The sequence below is a fragment of the Vespa velutina genome, chromosome 2 (genome assembly GCF_912470025.1).
Source record: "Vespa velutina chromosome 2, iVesVel2.1, whole genome shotgun sequence".
In the NCBI taxonomy this organism is placed as follows: Eukaryota; Metazoa; Arthropoda; class Insecta; order Hymenoptera; family Vespidae; genus Vespa; species Vespa velutina.
This window is the reverse complement of record NC_062189.1, coordinates 8,095,964-8,120,817: the sequence shown is the minus strand read 5'-3', so window position 1 is coordinate 8,120,817 and position 24,854 is coordinate 8,095,964. Positions and strand designations below refer to the sequence as shown.

At 32.0% G+C, this 24,854-nt stretch overlaps 2 protein-coding genes, 1 long non-coding RNA gene and 1 other non-coding gene across 6 annotated transcripts; 2 read left to right on the top strand and 2 right to left on the bottom strand.

Annotated features, from left to right (window-relative positions):
- Positions 1-403: 403 nt before the first annotated feature.
- LOC124947085 (muscle-specific protein 20-like) lies at positions 404-24,812 on the top strand. 2 transcript variants are annotated; one of them, XM_047488742.1, is made up of 5 exons: positions 404-560; positions 7,155-7,236; positions 18,271-18,400; positions 22,301-22,421; positions 22,519-24,812. In XM_047488742.1, the coding sequence occupies exons 1-5, from the start codon at positions 537-539 to the stop codon at positions 22,708-22,710; spliced, it is 549 nt and encodes a 182-aa protein (XP_047344698.1). In that variant the 5' UTR covers positions 404-536; the 3' UTR covers positions 22,711-24,812. The 2 variants fall into 2 exon arrangements, with proteins under 2 accessions (XP_047344698.1, XP_047344699.1); XM_047488743.1 differs by lacking the exon at positions 404-560 and adding an exon at positions 6,840-7,055.
- LOC124947086 (muscle-specific protein 20) lies at positions 1,999-5,126 on the bottom strand. The gene is made up of 4 exons (XM_047488744.1): positions 4,989-5,126; positions 3,080-3,279; positions 2,878-2,998; positions 1,999-2,776 (listed from the first exon to the last, which is right to left on the bottom strand). The coding sequence occupies exons 1-4, from the start codon at positions 4,992-4,994 to the stop codon at positions 2,594-2,596; spliced, it is 510 nt and encodes a 169-aa protein (XP_047344700.1). The 5' UTR covers positions 4,995-5,126; the 3' UTR covers positions 1,999-2,593.
- Positions 6,821-6,961, top strand: LOC124947384. The gene has a single exon (XR_007100393.1). It is a non-coding gene; the product is annotated as a U4 spliceosomal RNA (small nuclear RNA).
- Positions 14,271-18,403, bottom strand: LOC124947088. 2 transcript variants are annotated; one of them, XR_007100308.1, is made up of 4 exons: positions 17,600-18,403; positions 15,650-16,044; positions 15,339-15,568; positions 14,271-14,954 (listed from the first exon to the last, which is right to left on the bottom strand). It is a non-coding gene; the product is annotated as an uncharacterized LOC124947088 (long non-coding RNA). The 2 variants fall into 2 exon arrangements; XR_007100307.1 differs by lacking the exon at positions 14,271-14,954 and having other exon boundaries at positions 15,261-15,568.
- Positions 24,813-24,854: the final 42 nt, after the last annotated feature.

The window sequence follows — 24,854 nt, the reverse complement described above, 5'->3', positions numbered from 1 at the left end:
AAAAAAATATAATAAAGGTGCATTGAAAAGTATTAGTCCTTTTGTAAATAATTAAGGGAATCCATAAAATCCTAATGGAAAGTATTTTTAATAAACGCTATAACCACTTAAGATTTCCGTCCGCGTTTCTCTTTTTGCTAAGCGCTTTCTGAAATGAGTCGTAGTTAAATTCCATACTTTTATGAAATCATGTATGTGATGGTATATTTCCAGTTACCGCAAGCAAACAACACGTGGTGCTTGCGAGCTCATCGTATAATGAAATGCGAAGGAAACGAAGGGCGCGCGCGTTTGAAGGCCCATACATACGATCATAAGCGTAGTACGCCGATGGTGAGTAAGTGATCCATATATAGAAACGCTACCCACGTGCACTAATACGAACGTACACTTGTCACGAATATATACGCAGCACCGTTGCCGAGCCGCACACTTTTTGTGCTTACGCTTGAGTCGAGACTTGTAGGCTGTGCTTTCTCAACAAATTCCGTATTCGAAGAAAATCACGAAGATATTAATCAAGAATTGAGTTCATCATGCCTGGACGTCCGTTGTGGCAGGTAAGTGCCATTGGAATACGTTCCACGTGGCTCTTATGAAACATTTTATTAAAACTTAAAGTTCAGTATTTTTATTGATCCGATTGGCTAATTCAAATAAATTTCACATATTCGATGTCCACGAAATATTATAAATAAAAGAGAATTATAGCGGAAGATACGTTGGTCTTTTTTCTTATTTTCTTACATATGACACATCAATTGTTTTTCTAATCAGCTGTGATTTGACAGATGATTCTTGTGTGGTAAACCAACGAATCGCTATTTCACTGTACAATATCGTTCAATAAATAATAATAATTATAATAATAATAATAATAATAATAATAATAATAATAATAATAATAATAATAATAATAATAATAATAATAATAATAATGTACATGGAGAATTATATCAATTTTACAACAAAAAATAAGCAAGTAAAAATAAACGTGACTTTGATTACGCTTCAATGACCCATTCAGGTAAAAGCGCAAATCATGAAAATATTTTTAAATCATTTGACTCAACAATATTTTCAAAAATTATAATTTGAATTTTTTATGAAGAGTCCCATCGTCTAATTCTGGATTTGTCTTCCATCACGTTTCGTTTTTAGTCTGATTGTGAGTCAGCGATTACGCATCATGCCGACATAGTTCGTCGCTTTTCTCTCGCCTTTTCCAGTACTTTTCTATACAAACTATACTAAATAGGCAAGTTTTTCAAAGGAATACTTATTTCTCGACTAAATAGTATGTATCGAAAATTCGTCTTACCAGAGTCTCATCGTACTTGATAAATTAAAAAAAGAATGTAGAAAAATCGTATTAACACGTTCGAAATGATCTTAAGGTTAATCCCATGGATAAATTAATATAGGACTATGACCCGAGTCCAGTAATGGCTGACGCTGGTACAACTTCCAGAAATAACTCAAAGGCACTCGTGTGCCAAGCGAAACTTTGAATTAACTTTTACCACACCAAAAGATATTCATTTCCGTGAAGTTTCTTGAAAAATCATAAAAATTGTGTCATTCCTCGTATTACGACTCTTGGAAAAATTAACTTTCGCAAATAGAATCCGATTTATATCTTATTTCTTCGTCGAATACTAAAAATAATTATTCGGATATATAGGTAAACGTAATCTCGAACTTTCATAAACATTTGTTTCAATGGTAAAACAAATTCCTAAACCTACTTATTGTTTGTATCGTAATAAGTAATTTGGTTTGTAGCCAACTTTTTAAAGATTGATGATGATATTTTCTTTTCTTTTTTTTTTTTTTTAACTCACTGTCATTTTTCGTTACATCGTTTTGAGAACTAATTTCTCAAAAATTACTAAAACGCGATAGAGAGAGATAGATGTAAAAAAATATACATCTACGATGTCATCGGTTTCTTTATCGTAATTAATTAAAGATATAAAAAAATTGCAGTAAATGTTATTTGTTACATAAGAAATTTATATTTTATATTATTATAAACCTTATGAAAAGAGGCGGAAGATAAACAGGATTGGATGGATATATGGATATTTTGCTATATTTACAGTGGTAATTAATATCAAATAATTATCATTAATTATCAATAAACATCGAGCAAGTGTCATCGAATCTTCGAGCAATACGTTGCAAGATCCTAACTCTTTCATCTATTCATCAAATTCAATCGTACTTTACGTTCGTTCTACGAAACATTCAAAATATTAGTAAAGAAATATGAATAAAATATTCGAGAATTTGTCCATAAATTATTCCTTCGTGTATGTGTATATGTAATGTGTATGTACTTGTGATGTAGATATTGTTATGTATATTTAGTTAGAGAATATATAAAATATAGCAATTTAATCTTGCTCGTTGTCATGTAAATGTTTGATGTAAAGTGTTTGGCTTATTGTCTACTAGCAAATTTGAGAAATCGAATGTACGCGTGTCAAAAAGTTTCGCCTCTACCCCTTCATTGTCCTTTTCGTTGCCTTTTTGATTGATCGATTTATAGCGAGATTTAACAATAAATAACTGTTCTGGTTTCATAGATCTACATATGTCGAGTATTTCCAAATCCACCGTGACCCGCTTGGCTCGCACCCTTATTAAATCCCATTTGTAGGTTGAGTTGACCTTCGCTAGCACGCAATTGTTCTTCCGTAAACATCCTTTTATTTTCATCTGCCATTTTCGGTCCTAAACGCGGTCCATTGAATTCCGGATGCTTTTGAGTCTATTTTCGATGAAGAAAAAAAATAAGATAAATATCGTACAGATCTGTCACAATATAAAATCATTGAAAAAATGAAAATTCAATGTTGTTTGATTACTTACGATCCTACCAAGTGCATAAAGACAGAGAGTCACTTGAGGAATATTGCGTCTCTCAAAAAGATCTGCCGTTTGGAAGATTTCTTCCTGCGGTACTCCATATTCCTTGATTGCTGCTTGGAACCTAATCAAACGAAAAACATTATTATTATTTTTTACAATAAGAAATATTTCGAAATTCAAATTCAGCAACAAATTCATTCACCTCTGAACATTTTCCATAAGCTGAAAATTCGTCCCTTTCGTTTGAATTTTTTTCACGGATCCAGGTGCAAGTTTGTTAATCAGTTTGCAAAGAACAACGCCATCCTTGAGAATGTCTTCATAATTTCCTGGTAGAAGTTTTTCACCGAGTACATTTTCGATCCAAGTGAGGACTTCTGCTTCTTGTTCTTTATTACGAGCCTGTGACAGATAGGAAGATGAATTATTTTTAAGAGGAAAAAGAAAACAAAAATAAAACACTGCTTTTCTTTCGATCGCCTGGACGATTCCTGTCTACTTCTCTTTTTAAAAACGTTCAAAATTCATAAATAGAATTCGGTTCTCGGTCGGTGTTAAATTACTTTCGAGTGTAAACCAACGTCGAAAATAAAATACGATGGGCGTAGTTTCATGAGCTTCTATTAATGCCAGTTATACGTTTCGCCCACCTGTTCGACTTCAACATTAAATTATGTATACTTATTTCTTGTAACTTTTCTTTCTTTTTTTTTTTTTTCATTTTTTTTTTAGAACACATTCGAGGAAGATAAAATTGAAATTATGACGATATCGCTATCCTGTATGATACAGTTTCATAACTAGTTAATAACGCATTGATCAATTTACGACGTGTAGAATTTGACTGACGCAAGTAAAAGCCAAGATGTTCTTACATCTGCCAACGGTAAATTAGTATTTATAGCATTAATTCGGAGATCAACACATACATATAGGTGCACATACATATATATAAAAATATATATGAACAAACAGTACATTGGTCCATCGCAGTATCCATGCTAAAGTTCGATCGTCAGAATTCTCGTTTCGCGCGATCGCAAATGATTATTTTTGGAAACATTCTTTTTTGCGAGTAGGGAGAAATGTTTTTACGAATGTATAACAAAGATTATACAATCTACAACACGATCGAAAGAAACGAATACACTCTCTGCCAGTTTACTTGATTTATCGTTCGCGTCTGGAGCTTGTCGATGTTATCCGTCAAGTTCTACGAATATCGAATGCTTGTCGATATTTTTATCAAAGCGTTAGGTGATCAATATTCTTTTTTATTTATCTCTATCTTTCTCTCTCTTTAAAAACTCGTCATATTGAATTCTCGTCGATATTTTTATAAAAACGTTAAGCGATCCATATTCTTTTTTATTTCGATAGGACTCGTATATCAAAGAATGTTTTAAGTTTTATCGGTAATGTATCAACCGAAAAAAAAAAAAACGGAAGGAAGGAAGCGAGCAACGTGTTAAACTCCTCGAGACGCACTCAGATATTTTAAGATTCATTCTCGAACATGTTAGCGTTCTTTCAGGCTCCCTTTTCTCTCTAACCGATGATTTGTGTTGTAACGATTTACTAAATTTAAAATCCGATTATAGCCGCGATCTCCAGCAAAGTTTGGCTTGCGATCAAAACGTTCGTCACCTGTGCAAGGATACACATACAATATCGAATTTAAGAGCGGATGATAGTATTTTGAATTGGAAATTGAATTCAAAATAATGATATATTTTACACCGTTTATCTCTTTTTAAGAACATACATCATTGATAACAAGGTTATTAACATCTTTAAGGATTATCTTATCTAAGTATGGATACTTAATGTCATTTCAAAAATCACACAGATTTGAGGCATGCGATTTATTTTCAGCGATCGTCAGAAATTTATTAGAAAAGTTCGTGATATTATAGATCGTACAAGAAGCAAGGATCGATGAATTCCTAAAAAATTAGTTTGCCACTTAATAAATAAATTGTTAATTCTTTGCATTGCGATAACATCAGGTTACCATCTTTACGAGAACATATATGTATATATACATATATATATATATATATATATATATATATACATATATGTATATATACAAGTGCGAGAAAACATACCGGCATTTTTCTCTCGACTTCGTTGACCTCTCGAACAAATAACAAATTTTACGATATAGAATAACTTTTGAACGATGTTGCCGAGTAGACTAAGTCGGACCGCTGGCGTCTCGGTGCTATATGGCATCATCCCCTCCCCCTTGCCCATCCTACTGATCTTCAACGACGAGAATTTTTGGCTCAGTGCCCATTGGGTATTCCCACACCCCCACTTGTAACCAGATCTTGACACTATATCCTTATTTACAAGATTCATACAAATTTTATTTTATGTATAATTAATTATGTGTTTATAATATGTCCAAAAACATTAATGAGACGAAAAAATCAAATGGAATTCTGAATCCAATAGTATAAAGAAACGAAAATCCAATAGATGCGTGATCTTAAAAAGATTCAAAGATAATCATCGTCGTACGAATCGAAAAATAACGATTATTCTTCTCTCGTCATGTAAATTATTTCATTCAAAAGGAAGATTCCCTCTATTTAACGATTCGTTCAATAAGTTGCAATAGATTTGAGATTTAGGTCATACAAGAGAACTGTGTGCTTATTTTCGTGCGCTCTTCGTACAGATACAGTTTCTCATGTGGAATATAATTTGACGATTTAAAAATTTAAGAACCACGAGAAGATAGTAATAAATCGTTCGACGTTTCTATATCTATGATTTTTAAATTTATTCTAAATGTTCTTCCTTATATTTTATAATAAAAATAAGAGAATAATAAAATATATCGCTTATTATTGATATATATTTACATTTAAATGTTATTTTTAAAATATAAGTTTCCAAAAAAATGCTATTAGAATAGCAAACGTGGAAAAGTTCGAACAAGTAGGAGTATTTTGCAATAAGAAAGAAAACGGTTAACTTTCGTGGATTGTCGCCAGTTGAAAACGCCGATAAGTCTAAACGTCGTAATTTCTGGATTCTGGCCACTTCGAAGGGTGATGCCACCGCCGAGTTTAGATTTCATCAATCAGCACGCTATTTCCAAGTTTATCGTAGCAAATCGCATTTACGTAGTTGCACAGACACCTGGAACGATTGTGCTACTATTTCATCTAAACCTCTTTGAAATGTAATTCGAGTGTATTTTAACGATGACGTAATGTTTCTTTATACACCTGTCAAATTTATATTTCTATCATTAATCACACATTATTTTACTTTGCAATCAAAATCAACCTTTGAGAAATATCTCCATTATCACTAGCTCAAATTTTCAAATTCTCTTTGAATTCTTTTGTATAATATATGCATTGTTTATTTGTTAAAATAACTAACTCTTCAAAACAAAAAGTAGAAAAAATTAATAAATTTATAGATATACATTGTTTTTTAAAATTTCTTATAGAGTATATTATATATTCAAATATAGATTGTAGACTATTAATACAGATGTAGCTTTTATGTTGTATTTTATATATACCTATATTTATATATTATATGTTTTATGTTATGTTTGGGTTCTAAAATAGATTATTTATTAATGAGTTGCAATATAAAGTTTTGTCATTTAGTGACGCTGAATGTAATTATCAAGGAAATTCATTTCAAATATAAAAAGTTATTTTATTATTTTATGATAGCAATAACAAATTATTATTATTTACATTATTATTATTTTTTGATCTTAATTAATCTATTTGACTTTCTTTTCGTTTAAATCAATGAAACGATTAATGAAAGTTTCGTGCTACCGTCGGTCGTGAAGATTATTTAGTTTCATTTCTCTCCGCAACGTGGCGTTGTGAAATAATATTTCTCGAAAGTACAAGTTCTATGCAACTGTATAATTCTCGGATACGACGAGTGTCTCATCAGCTTTGCGCAGCGGCGATATCGTAACCAATGAGGGTCTGCCGAGGTGCGATTATTGCTAGTTGAAAACTTTTACCAATACCCCGCCATGACGATGTGAAATACCATCGGCTACGGCAATTTTTGTAAGTTTCTACGGAAACTGATAAAAGAACCAAAACATAAATGAATAGAGTTTTACAGACTGCAAATTTTACTTTCATTCTCAACAAGAGAACTGTTTTGTAAAATTAATGGTTAGGACTTAAAATTTTATTAAATTAATAAATCTCCTGTAAATAAGTTAATTTTATCCATTTTTTAAGTATTTTCTCTCTTATATTTAATTTTTTTAGGTTGCTGGTAAAAGAGAAGCTAGCCAAGAAGCTGAAGCTCAACAATGGATTGAAGCGATTGTAGGAGAAAGATTTCCACCAGGTAAAAAACTTTATATTTATTATTTATTTTATCTTAATTAATTGTGTATATATGAACTTCCAAAAGTAGTTGTTCAGTTAATAAGTCAGATAAAACAAGTTTCTTAAATATTGTTTCTATTATCCATCATTCCTCAAGCGTAAGTAAGATATCGATTTATTTAGCTTGTAGTTATCGGGAGGTTTTACACCCTCGACAGGTGAGCCTAACGTGAAGATATGTTGTCCTGTTATTTGGAGGCGACTTAGAACCGCAAATTCTTTTATAATTTATATTAACAATCAAAGTCAAGTTAAATAAAATTAAACAAGGGAAAAGAGAGAATAAACAAAATTAAAAAAAATTTTTTTTTAATAAAATAATATAACAATTTAATAGACATATTTATTTATGAATTAATTTAATTGTTTTCTATACGTATATGACAACGTATATTTTTACAATAATATATTTTATTTGGATCATATTTATGTAATTAAATTTCATTCCCATAAACTACTAGCTAGGAACATGTAGTCCTATTCCTTGGAGGTGGAAAGCTTCGAAAAAGCATTTTGATGTGGTCACCCCCATTGTGTTTTCTGAAGCGAAAGCATGAAAGGGTTCACAACCTGCCAGCTGATATCATATGATAGCCGGGTAGAAATTGTCGGTTATGTGACGTAGCAAAGGACAAGCTCGTTCGATAGGTTAGTGTACTTCAATATAAGCTCGAATTTTCCTACATAATTTCGATTGTACACGATAACGTAAATGTAAAAAATTTATTCATAGTATATAAAAATTATTATTTCTCTGTAGTTAATCTCTATGTACTCCATAATCAACTTAACATAATATAAATATTATTAATTCTAAAGAAACTCGCTTGAACCTTGAGAAAAGTTGTTTAGGGCAGATCGATACTTTAGGGGTAGTTCTACCAGTCTTTATCTCATGTTACCCCAGCAGAACGCGCGCTTTGTTACGTCACTGTGAGCCACCCTATCGAAACTATGGTTAAGAATCAACCCCTATGGTTAACATGCTACCCTGTTGCAACAAACATGTCAGGCGTCGACGCAATTGCAAGCCAACGATTTTCCTCTGTACTGAAAAGCGAGAGACAAGTTTTCTACCTTTCATATCAACTAAATAATTTTTGTTAATTATCTTTAAAATGAATCGATTTACGATTATATCGTGAATTCTTTTAAATCCATTTGCTTGGTTTTATATCTTTTATTAATGATTATAGAGAAATATTATCTATTGAATTTGTTATATTGATGAATCTTGAAAAATAATTTTCCGTCGTCTTTCATAGCAATATGGGAATATTGCATTGATAAAACGTGGAAACGTAACAAGCCTCCACCTTCGACTGTCATCCTGGTGGCACGGAAGTCTCAGTGGAGGTGGCCAAACGATGAAACCACCCCCACCGAGGATATTTAGTTTAATCCCCACTAGGAACCTTCCATGCCTATGACCGTCTAGCTAGGTGGGGTTTCTCTCTCATCCGATAGGAAAGCTCTCACGGCGAAGTACCAGCCTGATGCTCGTGGAACCAGTTTGCACCTGTCGAGAACGAGGAGAACCTTACCTGTCCTTTCTCCTCTTATAAATAGAAACGATCGATAACTCTAAGAGTTGAAGATCGTTCTATATATGTAACGTTATCTTTTCAAATTTCTCAATATCGATCTAGTTATTTTTATATAATTCTGAAGAATAGTTTAGAATTAATTCTTCATTGATGAATTTTAACGATGAAGGAAAATAGAAGAAAATTATTAAGAATTAAGATAATACTTTTGGTAAAATCGATATTTATTTGTTTAACAATTAAAGTGATCTTATTCAATGGGTACATATACTATCATCGAACGAGAACATCCAAAACTCATACGAGTCCATGCTGCTTCTGATGGCCTGGTGCCACGACTAGAATTTATCTTAGGCGCGTTTATCTAGGATGGATCTAGGTAGAGGAAACCTAGCTGCTGAGAGTAGAATCGATTTTACGCTTTTCAGCTTACCATATCTCGTACCTACGATCTTCCTCCGTTCTCGTCTGCTAGCCGGATAGTCCAAGCTTTTGATGTTATTGACTCGTTTAAAATTAAACTCTCGATCAACATGATACGATTTACATTTCTATATATTTCATCTCTCTCTCTCTCTCTCTCTCTCTCTCTCTCTCTCTCTCTCTCTCTCTCTCTCTCTCACTATCTCTCTTTCACTCTCTCTCTCTTTCTCTTTCACTTTCTTTCTCTATTTAAATAACTTTATTTTTCTCTCTTTCTCTTTCTCTATTTAACTACATTGAACGAGTCATCCACGATCAAATGCGAGTACCGGAACTCTAGAACACAGTAAACGATTTAACATTGAGATTCTAACATTTCCGGATGATAGCCTGATCATGGAAACTCGCCTGGTACGCTGGACTCGATCGTTTTCTCCTACCAACTACAAACATACGAATGATCTGGAATCCGAAGCACCCTGAAACGTTTCTTATCGAATTTAGTCTGAATTTTATAATAGATTGTTATTGTTATCGATACGTCTTTAGAGAGCTGAATCAACTTCAAATTTCAACGAGCGAAGAGAAATTTCATATAAATTTATTAAAGACTTGAAACTGTTTGATAGAAAAGCTAATAACTTCTTTCATTTCACCTGAAACGCAAACGAATTATTGATACGTCTTGAGGAAAAAGGGATCAAAAATAAAATTATGACGAATATCGATTTACCGTCATGGATTCATCATGTTACGTCGTAAGGACGCCAGTGTATCAGGACTACATAGGAGGCTTCGGATAGTCTAGTTGGAAATTGCACATAGTGTCTCCGTTCATTTCTCCTCGAGTCTTTCGAATTCACCCTTCCATAAGTTTTATCTCTATCTTTCTCCCTTTCTCTCTCTTTCTCTCTCTCTCTCTCCCACTCTTTTGCCCCTTTCTCTCTCTGTTTCTTCTCTAATTATCTCTGGTATTACGGAGACAGTTCGATCGACATAAAAACAGAGAATACAATGGAAAGAGAACTTTAAACAGACTGAAACGTCAGTCATCTGTCCGTCACGGCGGCGCAAGGCGTTTAGGTGCACCAGGGCATCAGCAGACGTTTGAGGGATTTATAGGGTGTCCCGCCAACGTTTTGACGTCGACGGATCGATTGCTAACTGTCCTATAAGAATTTCATTGTCACGCCTAGCCAAATGTCTCGGAAAGAAGATTTTAATCTTAGTCTTCTCATGCTGGCAATGTTTCGTGTTAGATGTCCACTCGATGCAGACGTCACAAAAGCTTGCAACTATTAGGGAAGCACATAGGGTAGAGTAGTGACTACATTTGTCAAGGTCGCTAGTATTGATCTCTCCTGATAAGCTATTTTATCTGATCCGGTATAAAGTTGATTGATGAAAGTCAAACATCTGTGAAGACTGTGATTGCTAATGTCAGTAGTCCGTCAAGAGATCGTCAATGACGTCACTTGGAGATGAGCCTACCAGGATTACAGTCCCGATGCAAATTTACGAGCACATTCAACAAGTGGTTGCTCTTCCCTGCTGACGATAGCTCTTCCCTGCTAATACATGAGGTTAAAGATATTATTTCTTCCTGAATTTTCCTATTCGAAAAGACTTATTAAGATATTGCTGATTTAGAGAAAAAATAACAATCAATGTAAATCGTTGAAATGGACTATCGATATCACGAAATATTCTATCATGAAAATAATACAAGTTGAATTTCACCTTCCATCATAAAAGAGCTCCTTTCATAATACCTGTTGCTGATGGTTGTAAATTCAGGCCGAGGATGTTGTCCTGATGAAAACCATGTTTTTGACGTCTTTATGACGGGTACCTGACGTTTAATCGATACGGCAACCATAGACGCAAGCACTATGTCAGTTTTTCAGTGGATTTCTTTCTTGGACATTCATATCTTAAGAACAAATAAAAATATCTTATTGTCTTATTATAAGAGAAATAAAAAAAAATATAAACATTTATTAAAATTACGACAATGATAGAAGCGAAACGTTCCATTTTTAAAAGAATAATGGTACATATATAATACAAATTAGTTATATAATTCATTTTCTTCTTTTGTTAACGAGAAACAAACTTGAACGTATTAAAAACGAATATATTAAAAAGAAAATTGAATTTGTAAATTAAAATATCGCAAAATATAGAATTTCTTTAAAGTAGCCTTTTTAATTCATTAATGTACTTGTTAAATTATTACATAATCAAGATCAAGAACAAATGAAAGAAATAATTCGAAAACTTTAAAATATACAATTTAAATTAGAAAAAATATACAATGATTAGATCGAGGTTTTTTAGAGAATTCTTTTCTTCCTCTCTCTCTCTCTCTCTTTCTTTCTCTTTCTCTCTCTTTCTTTCTCTTTCTCTCTCTTTCCCTTTTTCTCTCCTCAACGAATTCGTGTCAAAGTGGTCCGAACGTGACGACCGTGACGTGTCAACGTAACAGGATAGTATCCCTCGTAGAAATAATCCCGATTTACCGATACATCGTATTGTTCACATTTTTTAGTTACTTTTTCTTTTGCCACTGTGTACATTATGATATACATACATATACACACACATACACATAAATACGTGGGTATAACACGAAACCTCACGAAGATGCACGACATCTGAAAAATATCAGGCCAACATCAGTTCTATCCTTCTCGTGGATGAAAAGAAAGACGTTTTGCTGAGGTTTTCAACTAAAGAATCGTAGAATGTGACTTTCCCAAAGAGAATATCGATTTTCTGTCACCTTCTCACTTTTACGACATCTCATAGTGTTTCAACAATACCAGGGAGGTATCAACGTGTCACGATGCTTGTTTACTTCATTCCTTTCTACCATGCGTATTTATTGCAGAGAGAGAGAAAGAGAGAGAGAGAGAGAGAGAGAGGGAGAGGGAGAGAGAGAGAGAGAAAGAGAGAAAGAGAGACAGAGAGAAAAAGAGAATCGTGAATGCTGATCGCCGGGTCTCAATGCTTCCTAAACATCATGAGAAAGGGATACCTATCCCTTTTGAGTATACAGTTTTATCTAAAGATATATTTATAAAATTTATCTATAAAAGATTTTTTTTGTATCTTGATCATAATTTCAATTTCTATATACAATAATTTTACATAAAAACGTAATATTATAACAATAGATAATATTACTGGAGAAGAATAATTAGGGCGATAAATTATAATAGTGTGCAAAGCGATATCGGAATTATAATAATAGAAATATTTATTTAATCTCTTCGTTACGACGTTCGTTTGCCGCATAATGTTATCTACTTCTTGACCGAAAAGAAGCGGGGCATGAGATAATGGTGAATAATACGTGTTTTATAATAAATTATTACCAACGCGTATAATTTACTTCTAATAAATAAAATAATTTTGTATGGGGCACATTTAAAAAAAAAGCTACCAAGGAATGGAGTATTCTTAGATAAATTAATTCATTAAAGCAGTGTAAGCGATATGCGAATATCCAGATTTAAATTTTTCAATTTGAAAGTTCATTCAAAGAATTGAACATTATATTATTGATAATTGTTATATAATAAATCTATGTATAAACATATAAACAAGTAAAAGATTAAATTTTTTGAAAAATAAAATTTGTGGTATGATAAATTTTGAAAAATGGAATTATACAAAAATCGAAATTATATTGTTTACAATAATATCTTGCATTGTACCTTTTATCGTTTTTGGCACATTTTTGGATACAACATAACTTCTCAATAAATTTTTCCTTTTTGTCATTATTACACAAAAACAGAAAATATCTTTTTGTAAAACAAAAAAGTTTTCCGGATTTAATAAAAATTAATTAAATAAAAATTAATTTAATAAAGATTAATTAAATAAAGATTAATTTAATAAAGATTAATTAAATAAAGATACATTAGTATCTCATTACGTAAAATCAAATGCCATAACGTCACATATGATAACATGTGACATCATGATTAGAATACATATTTTTATTACGTTAAAACATTGGCTGTGTTCAATACAATAATCCAGCTTTGCAATTTTTGTAAGATTTTCTGTTGAATGCCACCAATCATTTTATATCTTTACAATATATTTGCCCAGCAAATCTGCATCATTTTCTGCAGTATAATAAAAGTACTTACACTTATCAGGCGTAACGCATTATAAAATCTTTTCGGTTCATAAGTGAAGCGTTAAAAATATAATCTAATAAAATATATATATTATATATATATATATATATATATATATATATATATATATATATATGTATTATATATTAAAATTAAATTTAAATAATTAACAATAATTAATTTAAATAATTAATATCATTGCTGTTAATTATGAATAATCAGGAAAGTTTTACTTCAATTCCAATATTAATTCAATATAATGTACATCAATTTAATAAAATAATATCAACTTAAAGATAATGAACATATAAATACTGTCCAATCGGATATTAATAACGCACAGTCGGAAATAACAGAAAATTTTAATTCAATACAATGTAAATATGTCAAAAATCCTAAGAGATAACTCATATATTTCTAATTAATTAAACAATTGTGTTTATTTAACTTTGATCAATATAAGTATGAGAATAGTAATAATTGTAATAAAAATATTATTGCTAATATTAATCTTAGGAAACAGTTTTTTATATCATACAACAGTTCTGTTCCCAATATTCTATTAAAGTAGCATTTTCTCAAAAAATGTAAAAAAAAAAACTAAGAAATTAATAACACTATATAATTTACGTGAAAGGATGTTAGAATGTGAAGAAAGAAAAATATATGCAAGTATACTTGAAGTAGAAAGATAAAAAAACAGAATAAAATTCAAGAAAAAAGCAATTATATTTTAAAAATGTTTAATTCTTTTATTAGAGAATACACGCAAAAAATGATTATTAGAATATAAGGGTAAATAAATAAGAAATATTTTGCTTCATTTAGTTTAGTTTAATTTAATTTAATTTAATTTAGATCAGGATTTAGATCATTGAATCTCATTTAATTAGAAGATTAAGTTTGATCGACGATTGTAAATTTAAAAATGAATTAAGTTCAACATAAAATTAATTATTTTCCTAATTTCTACTTAGCCAAATGTAAATTGATTTCTTCTGTTTCTAATATATCATGTATACATGTACTCTTACTATTCGGATATTTGAGTACTTGAACTATACTCAAAACTATCTGTAAATTTGATTTATAATTGAAACCCAAATGCATGTATATATATACTTTCAATTTTCAAAGTAATTTTTCAATTGAACTGTTTCCTCTTGATTAATGAATAATGTTAAAGCATAGTAATGAGTATCTACTTATGATATATATATAAAACTAAAACTTCTCTAATCTTATTTGCAAATATAATACATTATTTACTTACAAAATCTCAATTATTTTTATAAAATATTTTAATACTATAAAAAGATAATTAATTAAGAATAAAATATGATCTACAGCTTGACAGTACATCAGACACATGTTAGGCCATAATTAGCCAAGAAAAAAATATTTTGTAATATTTTATTCGTTTGGTAAGCGACTTAAAAACGTCTTGAAACTGCAATGAATTCTTCTACACGTCGAGTACTAACAATGACTTCATAAGTGCCTGGCACGTGAGGAGATCGGGGGGGAGTCCCCAAGGATAGAAACGTATTCTAAGAAAGCAGAAGAAATAAGTTAAGAAAGATGCACGTGAAAATGATAAACGAAGGAGATAGAACGGAGGAGAATGAGAAAAAGAGGAAAAGAGAGAGAGAGAGAGAGAGAGAAAGAGAGAGAGACTATACTTTGAGCGTAATACAACCCTGGTACCAATCCGATGTTTTACACTCGAAGGCAAAACCGTGTTCCTCTTTATCTCAATTTTTTGTTATCATAATAGCTCGATTTTAATTATGTATTAATTTATATATATATATATATATATATATATATATATATATATATATATATATATATATGACTTATCAGGATTATTACTTTTTACTATTACGAAGGAAGGTATACGTGCATTAATTAGAAAAATTATCAAAAAATACTTGGACAGTTTAGTTTATTCTCAAAGAATAAGAAAATCGAAAGGTATTCGAAAACTATCGGCTGTCGATCGCTCGTCAATCCAGAACTCAGGCTTGCGACCAGTTTCATACTAGGCGAGCAGATTTTAGGGTAGGCATTTTATCCGGACCACTCCAAGGCAGAACCACGTGACGCATCGTCCTTGCAGGATCAGGATGGTAGTTTATCGAAAAGCTGGCACGCGTGTACTCTGCCCGAAAACGTTATCGTTACCTTGGAATCGACTAGTAATCGAAGTGTTACTTTCATTTTTTTCACTCATTCTATTTACCTCTCTCTCTCTCTCTATTATTCTTGTAAACAGAACAAGATGCCTTCTTTCGTTTCACAGTTTCTACGATTGAAAGGACGAGTGGTTTTGAAAGGAGCCTCTAAATCCTATTTCTTGTGATGAGAATGCACAGCAAACGCGAAGAGATACTCGAGGCCAAGTATGTTTTCTTAGTAACTCCGCAACTTTCATATTCATAGACGCTGCATATATTTCCATCCCCATTATGCAGCAATGGTATGCAGGGCGGAGCGAGTAGTAGTTGTGATGCGTTTCTATACGCGCCTGATTCCTCAGAATCGTCTATCCTACGGCCATCCTGACATGCGTAAAGATGGAACCTTGTCTTCTCTCTTTCTCTCTAATTTCTCTATTTCATCGATCTATAAACGGATCTAAAATTTAGATAAATCGTTTAAAGACACGTTAGATACGAAGAAAAAAATAATTAAACTCTTCTTTTATGGCTACTTTTTCGCTTACAATGTATATATTTAGTTTTTACGATTCTATTTTATGGACTCTTATTAGCAGCTTATAATTATCTGAATTTAGCAATTTATATCGTTGCGTACGTATAAAACAATTTCAAGGAAGAAAATAATTTTTTTTCAAGAAACGTTAAATGAAATTTTTTAGATCTTTTCATGAAAAAGTACTAATTATTAAACATGTTTATTAATTTTTTTAGTTACAATCAAACCTATATGCCTGAAATATACTTCGATATTTTATTACCATTATAAACTGTTTTATAGACCAGAAATATTTATCAAAGAAATTTTCCTCCGGGTACATTAAACCAAGAATGACTACATCAAATTGGGAACATTAAGACCCTAGTTTTTTTTTAAAAAAATTTCATTTTGGGGAGGACTAATTCCCATTTCTCACTATAACTTATTTAATAATATATAAACATATATTTTATAAAATCGGTTTTATTTAAAGTAAAATTCATTAATTTTTTTGACTGCCATAATACGTTTATCGATTTTGTTAGTAACCTTACAATCAAACCTAGCATCTAAAATATAGTTCAGTATTTTATTATCATTATAAATTTTTCTTATCTCTCAGGGAATATATTATAGTTTTGGAAAAGTTAAATTTGAAAAAATAATAAAAGAAGTTATTAAGAATCATTTATCTATTGCCGTTTCTCTATTAAGTTCCGAATGGAAGATGAAAAAAATGCGTAGAATGAGAAAGAAAGAAAGAAAAAGAAAGAAAGAAAAAAGAAAGAAAAAAGAAAGAAAGAAAGAAAAGTAGAAATAAAGAAAAAAAGAAAGAAAGAAAGGAAGAAAGAAAGAAAAAAAGAAAGAAAGAAAGAGTAAGAGAGGAAGAGAGAATATATTGGTCTGTCTCTTCCCATTATCGATAGGTTGCGCAAGCGTCGTGCGACGACAGGTGGCGTGGCTGTCGTCGATAGGTTCGATACGTCAATGGCGGCGTAGAGTGGAGGGAATCGAAGGAAAAAAGAAGACGAAAGAAAAAAGGAGATAAAAAGGGAAGAGAACGATGAAGAAGAAAAAAACAAAAAAGAATACATACATGTATACGAGCAATATATAGAAAAGAACTCCTGAGGGTAGCTAAATCCCTGGCAATTCGAGATGCGGCGCGTCTTTCGAATGGCGACTAAAATGCTTTTCTTGATAGCCTCTCTCCTTCGTAAGAGAGAGGAAGAAGGGATTTCACGAAGATGCCACGAAGAGAAGAGAAAATAGAAGAAAAAGAAGAAGAAGAGAAATGGAAGAATGATGGCGACTCTGAGATGCTCTCTACTCTCGATAGAATTTATTCATGAATAAAGGAAAAAAAAAAAACAAAAAAACAAAAAATGAAACGAACGAATGGAGGGAAGGTTAGCTTTGATGGAAGACGAAGGCGGTGATTCTCGCGATCCTTCGACGAGCTAGCAAAAAATGCCATGCCCCCTTGGCTCACCTCTTGGCATAATGGGACACCATGAAAGAGCGCTGGTCGTACTTTCCTTCCTTTCGTTCCTATCTCACTTGTTTTATTTTATTATTACGTTCGTCCCACACGTGGCATAGACGAGAAAGCAATTAAAAAAAGATAAAAAAGATGTGTATGCGCGTGCGTGTTGGTTGGTGTACGTGTTGCGTGTGTACGAGAACGTTCTTCCCTTGTTGAACCTCTTTATTCATTCGATGTAGAGTGCAATAACCGAATATTATGGACGCGACTGCGCGCTTGAAAATCAAGAGCCTTCGTTCTGCGTTTTCGGAAGGGCGGGAACGACTTATTCTGTGTTCCTGGTGCAAACTCGCTCCTTCGCATTCTTTTCCTTGTCAAAATTGCTTTCTCTCTTTCTCTTGTTTCTCTCTTTCGTCTCTCTCTCTCTCTCTCTCTCTCTCTCTCTCTTTCTCTCTCTCTCTCTCTCTCTCTCTCTCTCTCTCTCTCATTCTTGCTCTTTTTATTTTGTTCTTATTGGATATTCTTTGATATCCTCTTTATCTCCTTCGATCATTTATGAAGTCAATTTTGTTTCCTTCTTGTATCGGATTATTATTAAATTAATAATCTATATATAATTTATTACATTTTATGAAATTTTAATAAGAAAAGAATGAAATTAAACGTTTTCTGTTTAGAAGTCAGCTACGAGGATGCTTTAAGAGACGGCGTATTATTATGCAAGCTTATGAACAAATTGCAGCCTGGTCTCATCACGAAGATCAACACATCCGGTGGAGATTACAAAATGATGGACAATCTTAATCAGTAAGTACTCTGAAAAAAATGGATTTATCGTTAAATTCTGTATGTACGATATGTATGTATAGATGTGCGCGTGTAAAAATTTCTCGATGATCTCACTTTTGGTTTATCGTCGAATGAACTTTGCTCTTGTTCGTTCATGCTTTCCCCGTCGTTATTCGACTTTACGCAATCGACAGTGTTTTGCGTTTCGACCGTACGGCATATCGACGAGCATAGTCCGATTAACGAGAATTATATGTCGGTATCGAACCAAACGGTTTCCGATTGTTCTTCTCGAATCTTTCACTTTTTCGAGAGAAAGAACCGAGAAGTCGATGATGACGATGGCGCGCGCGCGAAACTCTCGAAGCTCGTTTCTATCTCGATTTTCTGTATTCCTGATAAATAACTACCGAAGATGTCCGAGGTCGGGACTGTCGTTGCTTTCTATCCTTCGATATATCCGACCGAATCGATTCGAGTATTACGTGAAAGTCGAGAGCCAAGCCAAAGTCGAGACTCTCGATTGTCCGCCATTGACAGATGTCTCGATACATTTTGATGCGTACATCTTTCGAGGCGCCAAGAATAAAAATAGTACATCGTAATTGGACGCGATATTAACACTTAACTATCAATATTTCTTTTTTTTCTGTTTTCTTAATTAAGATTAGCACGACTGGTATTTCGTTTCTAAGTATATTGAATATCATATACATATATATATATATATATACATATATATATATATATACATATATATATATATATATATATATATATATATCAGTCAATTTGATCTTTAATATATAATATATATAATATATAAATTGGTTATTAGAAGAAATTATGTCTATATAATTTTTATAAATATATATATATTTTTTTTTATATAATAAATGTATATTCTTTGAACTATGGCTTTTACTATTGCTCTGATTGACAAATATTTATATTGAAGTATCCGGATATTTGGATATTTGTTTAGTAAACCAATACCAGGAAACCAGATATTTCGTGATAGAGCTATTACCACCCGTATGACTAATATTTATAGAAAATTAAAATGTATTTACCGATACCTTTTACTAAATTTCTCATTTATAACTAGCATCTGATAATAGAAGATTATAATACAATAATATAATTAAAAAAAAAAAAAAGAAATAGTTGTATTTGATTTATTGTCAAGATTTCGATTGTAAACGAATTTTGAAATAGTTAAAATTAATTTTTTTTTAAATAGTTTCATTCTTGAATCTCTTCATTAAAAGAATTCTGATTTCGTGCCAGAAAAAAATTACTTAAATAAAAAATTAAAGAAACGGTAACAAAAATATTACTTACGTGATATGGTAGACAATGATATATATTCCAGAATATAGAAAGTATGAAATTTAGATTTCATATTCATAAAAAATAATATTAAAGAACATTCAGTTACTGGATCTAAAATCTATTCAGTGGAACTACAAATTGGACAATAACCTGGATAACATAGATTAGTAGAAATTAAGAGAAATTAAATTTTCCAAAATTTTTATCTTAACAAAAAAATATCTATGTATATATAAAATATCTATGTATATATAATATATATGTATATATAATATATATTATCAGCAAGTGCTGAGAAGATCTTCTCTACAACGGATAATATACCTGACCAAGATCATGTTTTTCGGAAAATATAAATAAACCTGTTTTCTCAGAATAAGATAAGAAATTATCTTAGTATATTATCTTAGTATATCTATAATTTATGAAGATTAAAAAGATCAAATCGATTAGTATCTCGTTTTTAAGATATACTAATATATCGAATATATAGGAGCTGATTATTAAAACAAATAATTTCTGTACAATCTTTATAAATTTTTCTTCTCCTATAATAAATGTATATTATTTAAACTAATTACACATTTTAATATAATTAAAATTACTTTAATTTTCTAATAATCTGTTGCTATGTCCTGTGGTTCTAAAAAAAATGTATTTCGCAAAAGCTTTAACATTCCACTTAATGAAAAGACCACATTTCTAATCTTACATCCGGGATATATATTGCATAGAATGCCTACAGTGATTGCTACCATCCTGATGAACTATTCGAACGTGAAGAGGTAACACGATGATATCTAAAAGAGTAGTACTCAAACTGGAATGATTTTAACAAGTCGTCGATCAAAATTTTAGTCTAACACTTGAGTTTTCGAAATTCACATTCATGGAAGTCATCTTAAAGAATGAATAAATTTCTTTCCTTGGTGAAAAAGAAAAATGAACAAAAAAAGAGCAACAAAAAAAAAAAAAGAAAGAAAAGAAAAACGTGAAAATCATTCAAAATTAATTCAGAGTCTATTAGAGCGAGAAGAGTCACCAAGCGTGTCTCTGCGTCGCGCGGTCCTTGCGCATTTGCGAGTCAGCGCGCGCAACGCCGTTCTTATTCGTCATTCAGCGCGTTTTCGTCGTCGAGAGAGCGCTTTTACGAGGTAGTGGGGCAAACGATGCGCAGCGCGGCCACTCCGCGTTACTCCCTTTTTACGCGGCTAACATGTAATTCACGAAAGTTTCATACGCTCGAAAACTGCTAAGATCGCGCTCGTCTTGATATGCATTTGGCTCCGTATCTTTCTGATATCCTGGCAAACCGAGGGCTTCCGAACACTGGCCTGCCTCACGTTTCTCGTATTCTTCGTTCCTTCTATGATAATGTTAAAATGAAATGAAACGAAACGAACGTATATATATATATGTAATATATGGTATGATGTAGAAATGTTTTTTCGTTTGATTAAATTTTTTTGTTATTATTTAACAATAATATTGTACTTGTTCGTATATTGGAATCGTATATCATACGAAGTCCTATTCAAGATATTAAAATTCTAATAATAAATTTATTTACATTCGTAATAGAAAATTTGAATTACTAGACGGATTATTAGTAGAATGATAATATTTACGTATTAAAGTGTAACTAAGCAAATATTTGATATTCTTTACTATCTAATTTTTTTGTTCAAGTCTAAACAAAATTATATAATATGAAACTTATAATATAACCCTATTACTAGTATAATATCAATCTTGGAATATGAAATAACAATTAATTTTGTATCGAACGATATATGACTTGAAAATTGTACGATGTTATAGGAATATTAATTATTCGAATCGAATAATTTTATGATCGATCATTTATTAATTATTCAGATTTAACAACAAGAAAGTAAAGTTAACAAGAATTTCGTGCGTTCGTCAGGTGTCGCGTCGAGAACTGCGTCCTTTTTGTCTTTCAGTGCTCATACGCGACTGTCGCGCGGCATCATAGGAATGTATGTTCATAAGAGGTAATAAAAGTTTGTTTTAGCTTGCAAAGAATTCGCGCTCCGATAGAATAACCAATGAAAAAGCTCTTTGATTTCTGTTTGCCTGGTTGAGGAGTACGCGTGGCGCGCCGTTCTTGCGGCACGAAGACGCGAGGATGTTGGCATTTCGTTTCTCGTTAGGCGTCCTCTTCTTCGTATGCTCCACGACGACGACGACGACGATGATATTCCTCTTTGACAGAAATCAATGTACACGCGTCTCGACGATGTCTTCTTGTCGCTCAGAGACAATAGAAACGCGTCACCGACTTGAAGCATCGTACAGGCTAACATCCATAGAAAGGAGCTTGCTCATCGAACTCGTGTTCGCCTTTCCCTTTGAGTTTCGCGCTTTCGAGCTTTCTTTTACTTTTTTCTTTCATTATTTGTCTCTAACCTCATCTAACTTCGCTTTTTTCCATTCTAATTCTTTCTTTGAGAGATGATTTCTTGACGATGATTATCTTGAAATCGTCATAGTTTCTTTTCGTTCATGTTGTTATAAAAACTCAATTCTTCCTTTAATTATATTGAAAAATATTGTTTTTAGATTTCAGAAAGCCTGCACGAAATATGGCGTTCCTGACGTGGATCTCTTCCAAGCAGTCGATCTTATGGAACGGAAGAATATCGCTCAAGTTACAAATACTATCTTCGCTATCGGACGCACTGTAATTTAATTTAAATGACACATCATTGTTTCTTTTCATTTATGAGATATATTATTTATAGTTATAGTATTTCTTATTTCATTGATGCGATTCACAGAGTTATAAGCATCCCGAATGGCGTGGACCTTGGCTAGGACCGAAGCCAGCGGAAGAGAACAAACGGTCGTTTACGGAAGAACAATTAAGAGCCGGCGAGACGCTTATTGGTTTACAGGCAGGTACCAATAAAGGTGCAACTCAAGCTGGTCAAAACTTCGGTGCTACGAGAAAAATTCTTCTTGGAAAATAACTTGTCGTTTTTAATGTCTGTCAATTTTCAACGTATGATCAATGAAAAAAGTAGCGATATTAAGATAGTTTCTATTTAAATGCAAGTCAAAGAATATGTTATGATTAAAAATAAATGTATTTCATAACCTTAAAATTGTCTAAGTCGAAAATTTTGTACTACCGACAAAATGGCGACTAGCCGAGCATTGATATGACTCCACAGTATATGAAGAAGCGATATATAGAAAAGATAAAGATACAGACATGAGGGTTTGCGCGTAGAATGTTACAAACACGATATCGGAGACATGCAGCAGTACATGTGAGAATCGTCGTGTTGAATGCTAGCTCGTATACAGCATATAACTACGTAGAATACAGGTAAGCTACGTTCATAAATACATCGAAGTGGCATGTCGGTGACGCTAACGCGAGTGGGCGTAACGTGTACGTACACGCATTACACGCATTCTCTCGAGCAGTTTCTACACCGTGAGACTCCCCGAAGAACAGGCGAGTATCCGGAGATAGTGTAAGCTCTCGAGATTACAATTCACGAGCCTTATTCCACGTTTAAATGTGTCGAAAGTCCAAAACTGTGTTACTCGTACTTTCATAAAAAACAAAAAAAAAAGAAAAAAATAAACACATACATAAGCGCATCAAAATATTTTTGAGAAAATATAAGAAAATAATCAAACATTCTTCTATTTTAGGTTACTAATATTTACTTAATCTCTGTATAAATGAAAAATATTCTTAGATTTAATTATATCTAATCTAATTAGTAGTTTTTTTTTTCCTTTTTTTTTTATTTTCTATGCTAATCGACGAATGAAAATTTTCTTACAACTTCGACGTGGTCAATAAAATTTTTGAAGATACTTTCGATATTTTTTATATTCACAAATAGAGATTAAAACGTTGAATAATGAAATTGAAGAAAAGGATGATATTAGAGAGAATATGGAATACGATCGAACGTGGGGCAGGCCAGTTCTCGGGGACCCCCTGGTAAAGGATAACAGAAGATGTAGGAAGAAATTGTCTCATATTGAAACCGCAAACGTAACTCTTTTGCTTCTTTGATTTTATGTGTTCCTCGTTAAAGGGGAGCGCTGCGGAGTGGCCGCTCCGCGCATCAATGCGCCCCACTATTCTTCGCGCACTCGGAAACCGCGTACGTACGAAAGAGCCGCGCGTTTCTTCATCCTCGATCTTTAAACTTGTTCCTTGAAAATTCGATCTTTCCAATGAATTTAACAATCTTTTGCAATGTTCTCACTTTTTTTACTTCATTTTCTCCAAACAAAAATTTCTAACTCAATTTGCACTACTTGGAAGATGACTTGTACGTTCAACAAAATTAATATTATTTGAGTGCACTTTGAATAACAATGGAAATATTCTAATTAAGAAATTTCAAAGTGCACTCAAATCCCTGAGTCAATTCGCTCGGTATTGCTTGTGAAAATAACCTAAAAGCAATATCAATTGTTTGTGTCTCATTATCTGTAATAAATTGTTACATCTAAAAAAACACAAGAATAATAAAAATTTTCCATGTAATGCATAGTAATATATTTCTTTACAAAATAAAAAAACATGATGTTAGATCATATATTTGATATTTTACTGCTCGCTGATTCATTGCATTAATATAATCTTAATTATAATATAAAAATAATAATACATAAAATTTAATTATTATGATTTATTTGAATTTTAATGTGCGTAGATCGTTGTATATGAAAATTGTATTAACAAAAGAAGAATGTATGCTAGAAGAATAACAATAAGAATTAGGTTAACATACGTACGCTATTCTGAGAGCAAAGATCAAGGTCAAGGTCTTACGTTGAAATGATTAACCGAGCGTCAGCTCGATATCAAATGCCCGATCTTGTTTTGTTTATGTCCATGGAGACGACTTCTGTGTATATAGATTAATTTCTAATGGTTTCAAATGAAACAGATTTCACTTATTTATCAAGCTTTCGAAATCAAATGAAGGATTATATTGCAAGATAATAATGACGTAAAAATATAATTTCGTAGAAGTGTATCATAGAAAAAGTATCTTTGTATTCATAGAAATTACACGTTCGTTACATCTCTCTATCTCCATCTTCTTTTTCTTTTATTTATCTATATTCTTTATAT

Excerpts from the sequence above, each read along its gene's own strand:
- LOC124947085 (XM_047488742.1), top strand. The coding sequence starts at position 537 with ATGCCTGGACGTCCGTTGTGGCAG. Across the intron at positions 561-7,154 it reads CTGGACGTCCGTTGTGGCAG|GTTGCTGGTAAAAGAGAAGC; the intron begins GTAAGTGCCATT and ends TAATTTTTTTAG. Across the intron at positions 7,237-18,270 it reads AGGAGAAAGATTTCCACCAG|AAGTCAGCTACGAGGATGCT; the intron begins GTAAAAAACTTT and ends TTTTCTGTTTAG.
- LOC124947086 (XM_047488744.1), bottom strand. Across the intron at positions 2,999-3,079 it reads CTTATGGAAAATGTTCAGAG|GTTCCAAGCAGCAATCAAGG; the intron begins GTGAATGAATTT and ends TCGTTTGATTAG. Across the intron at positions 2,777-2,877 it reads TTTATGCACTTGGTAGGATC|ACTCAAAAGCATCCGGAATT; the intron begins GTAAGTAATCAA and ends CATCGAAAATAG.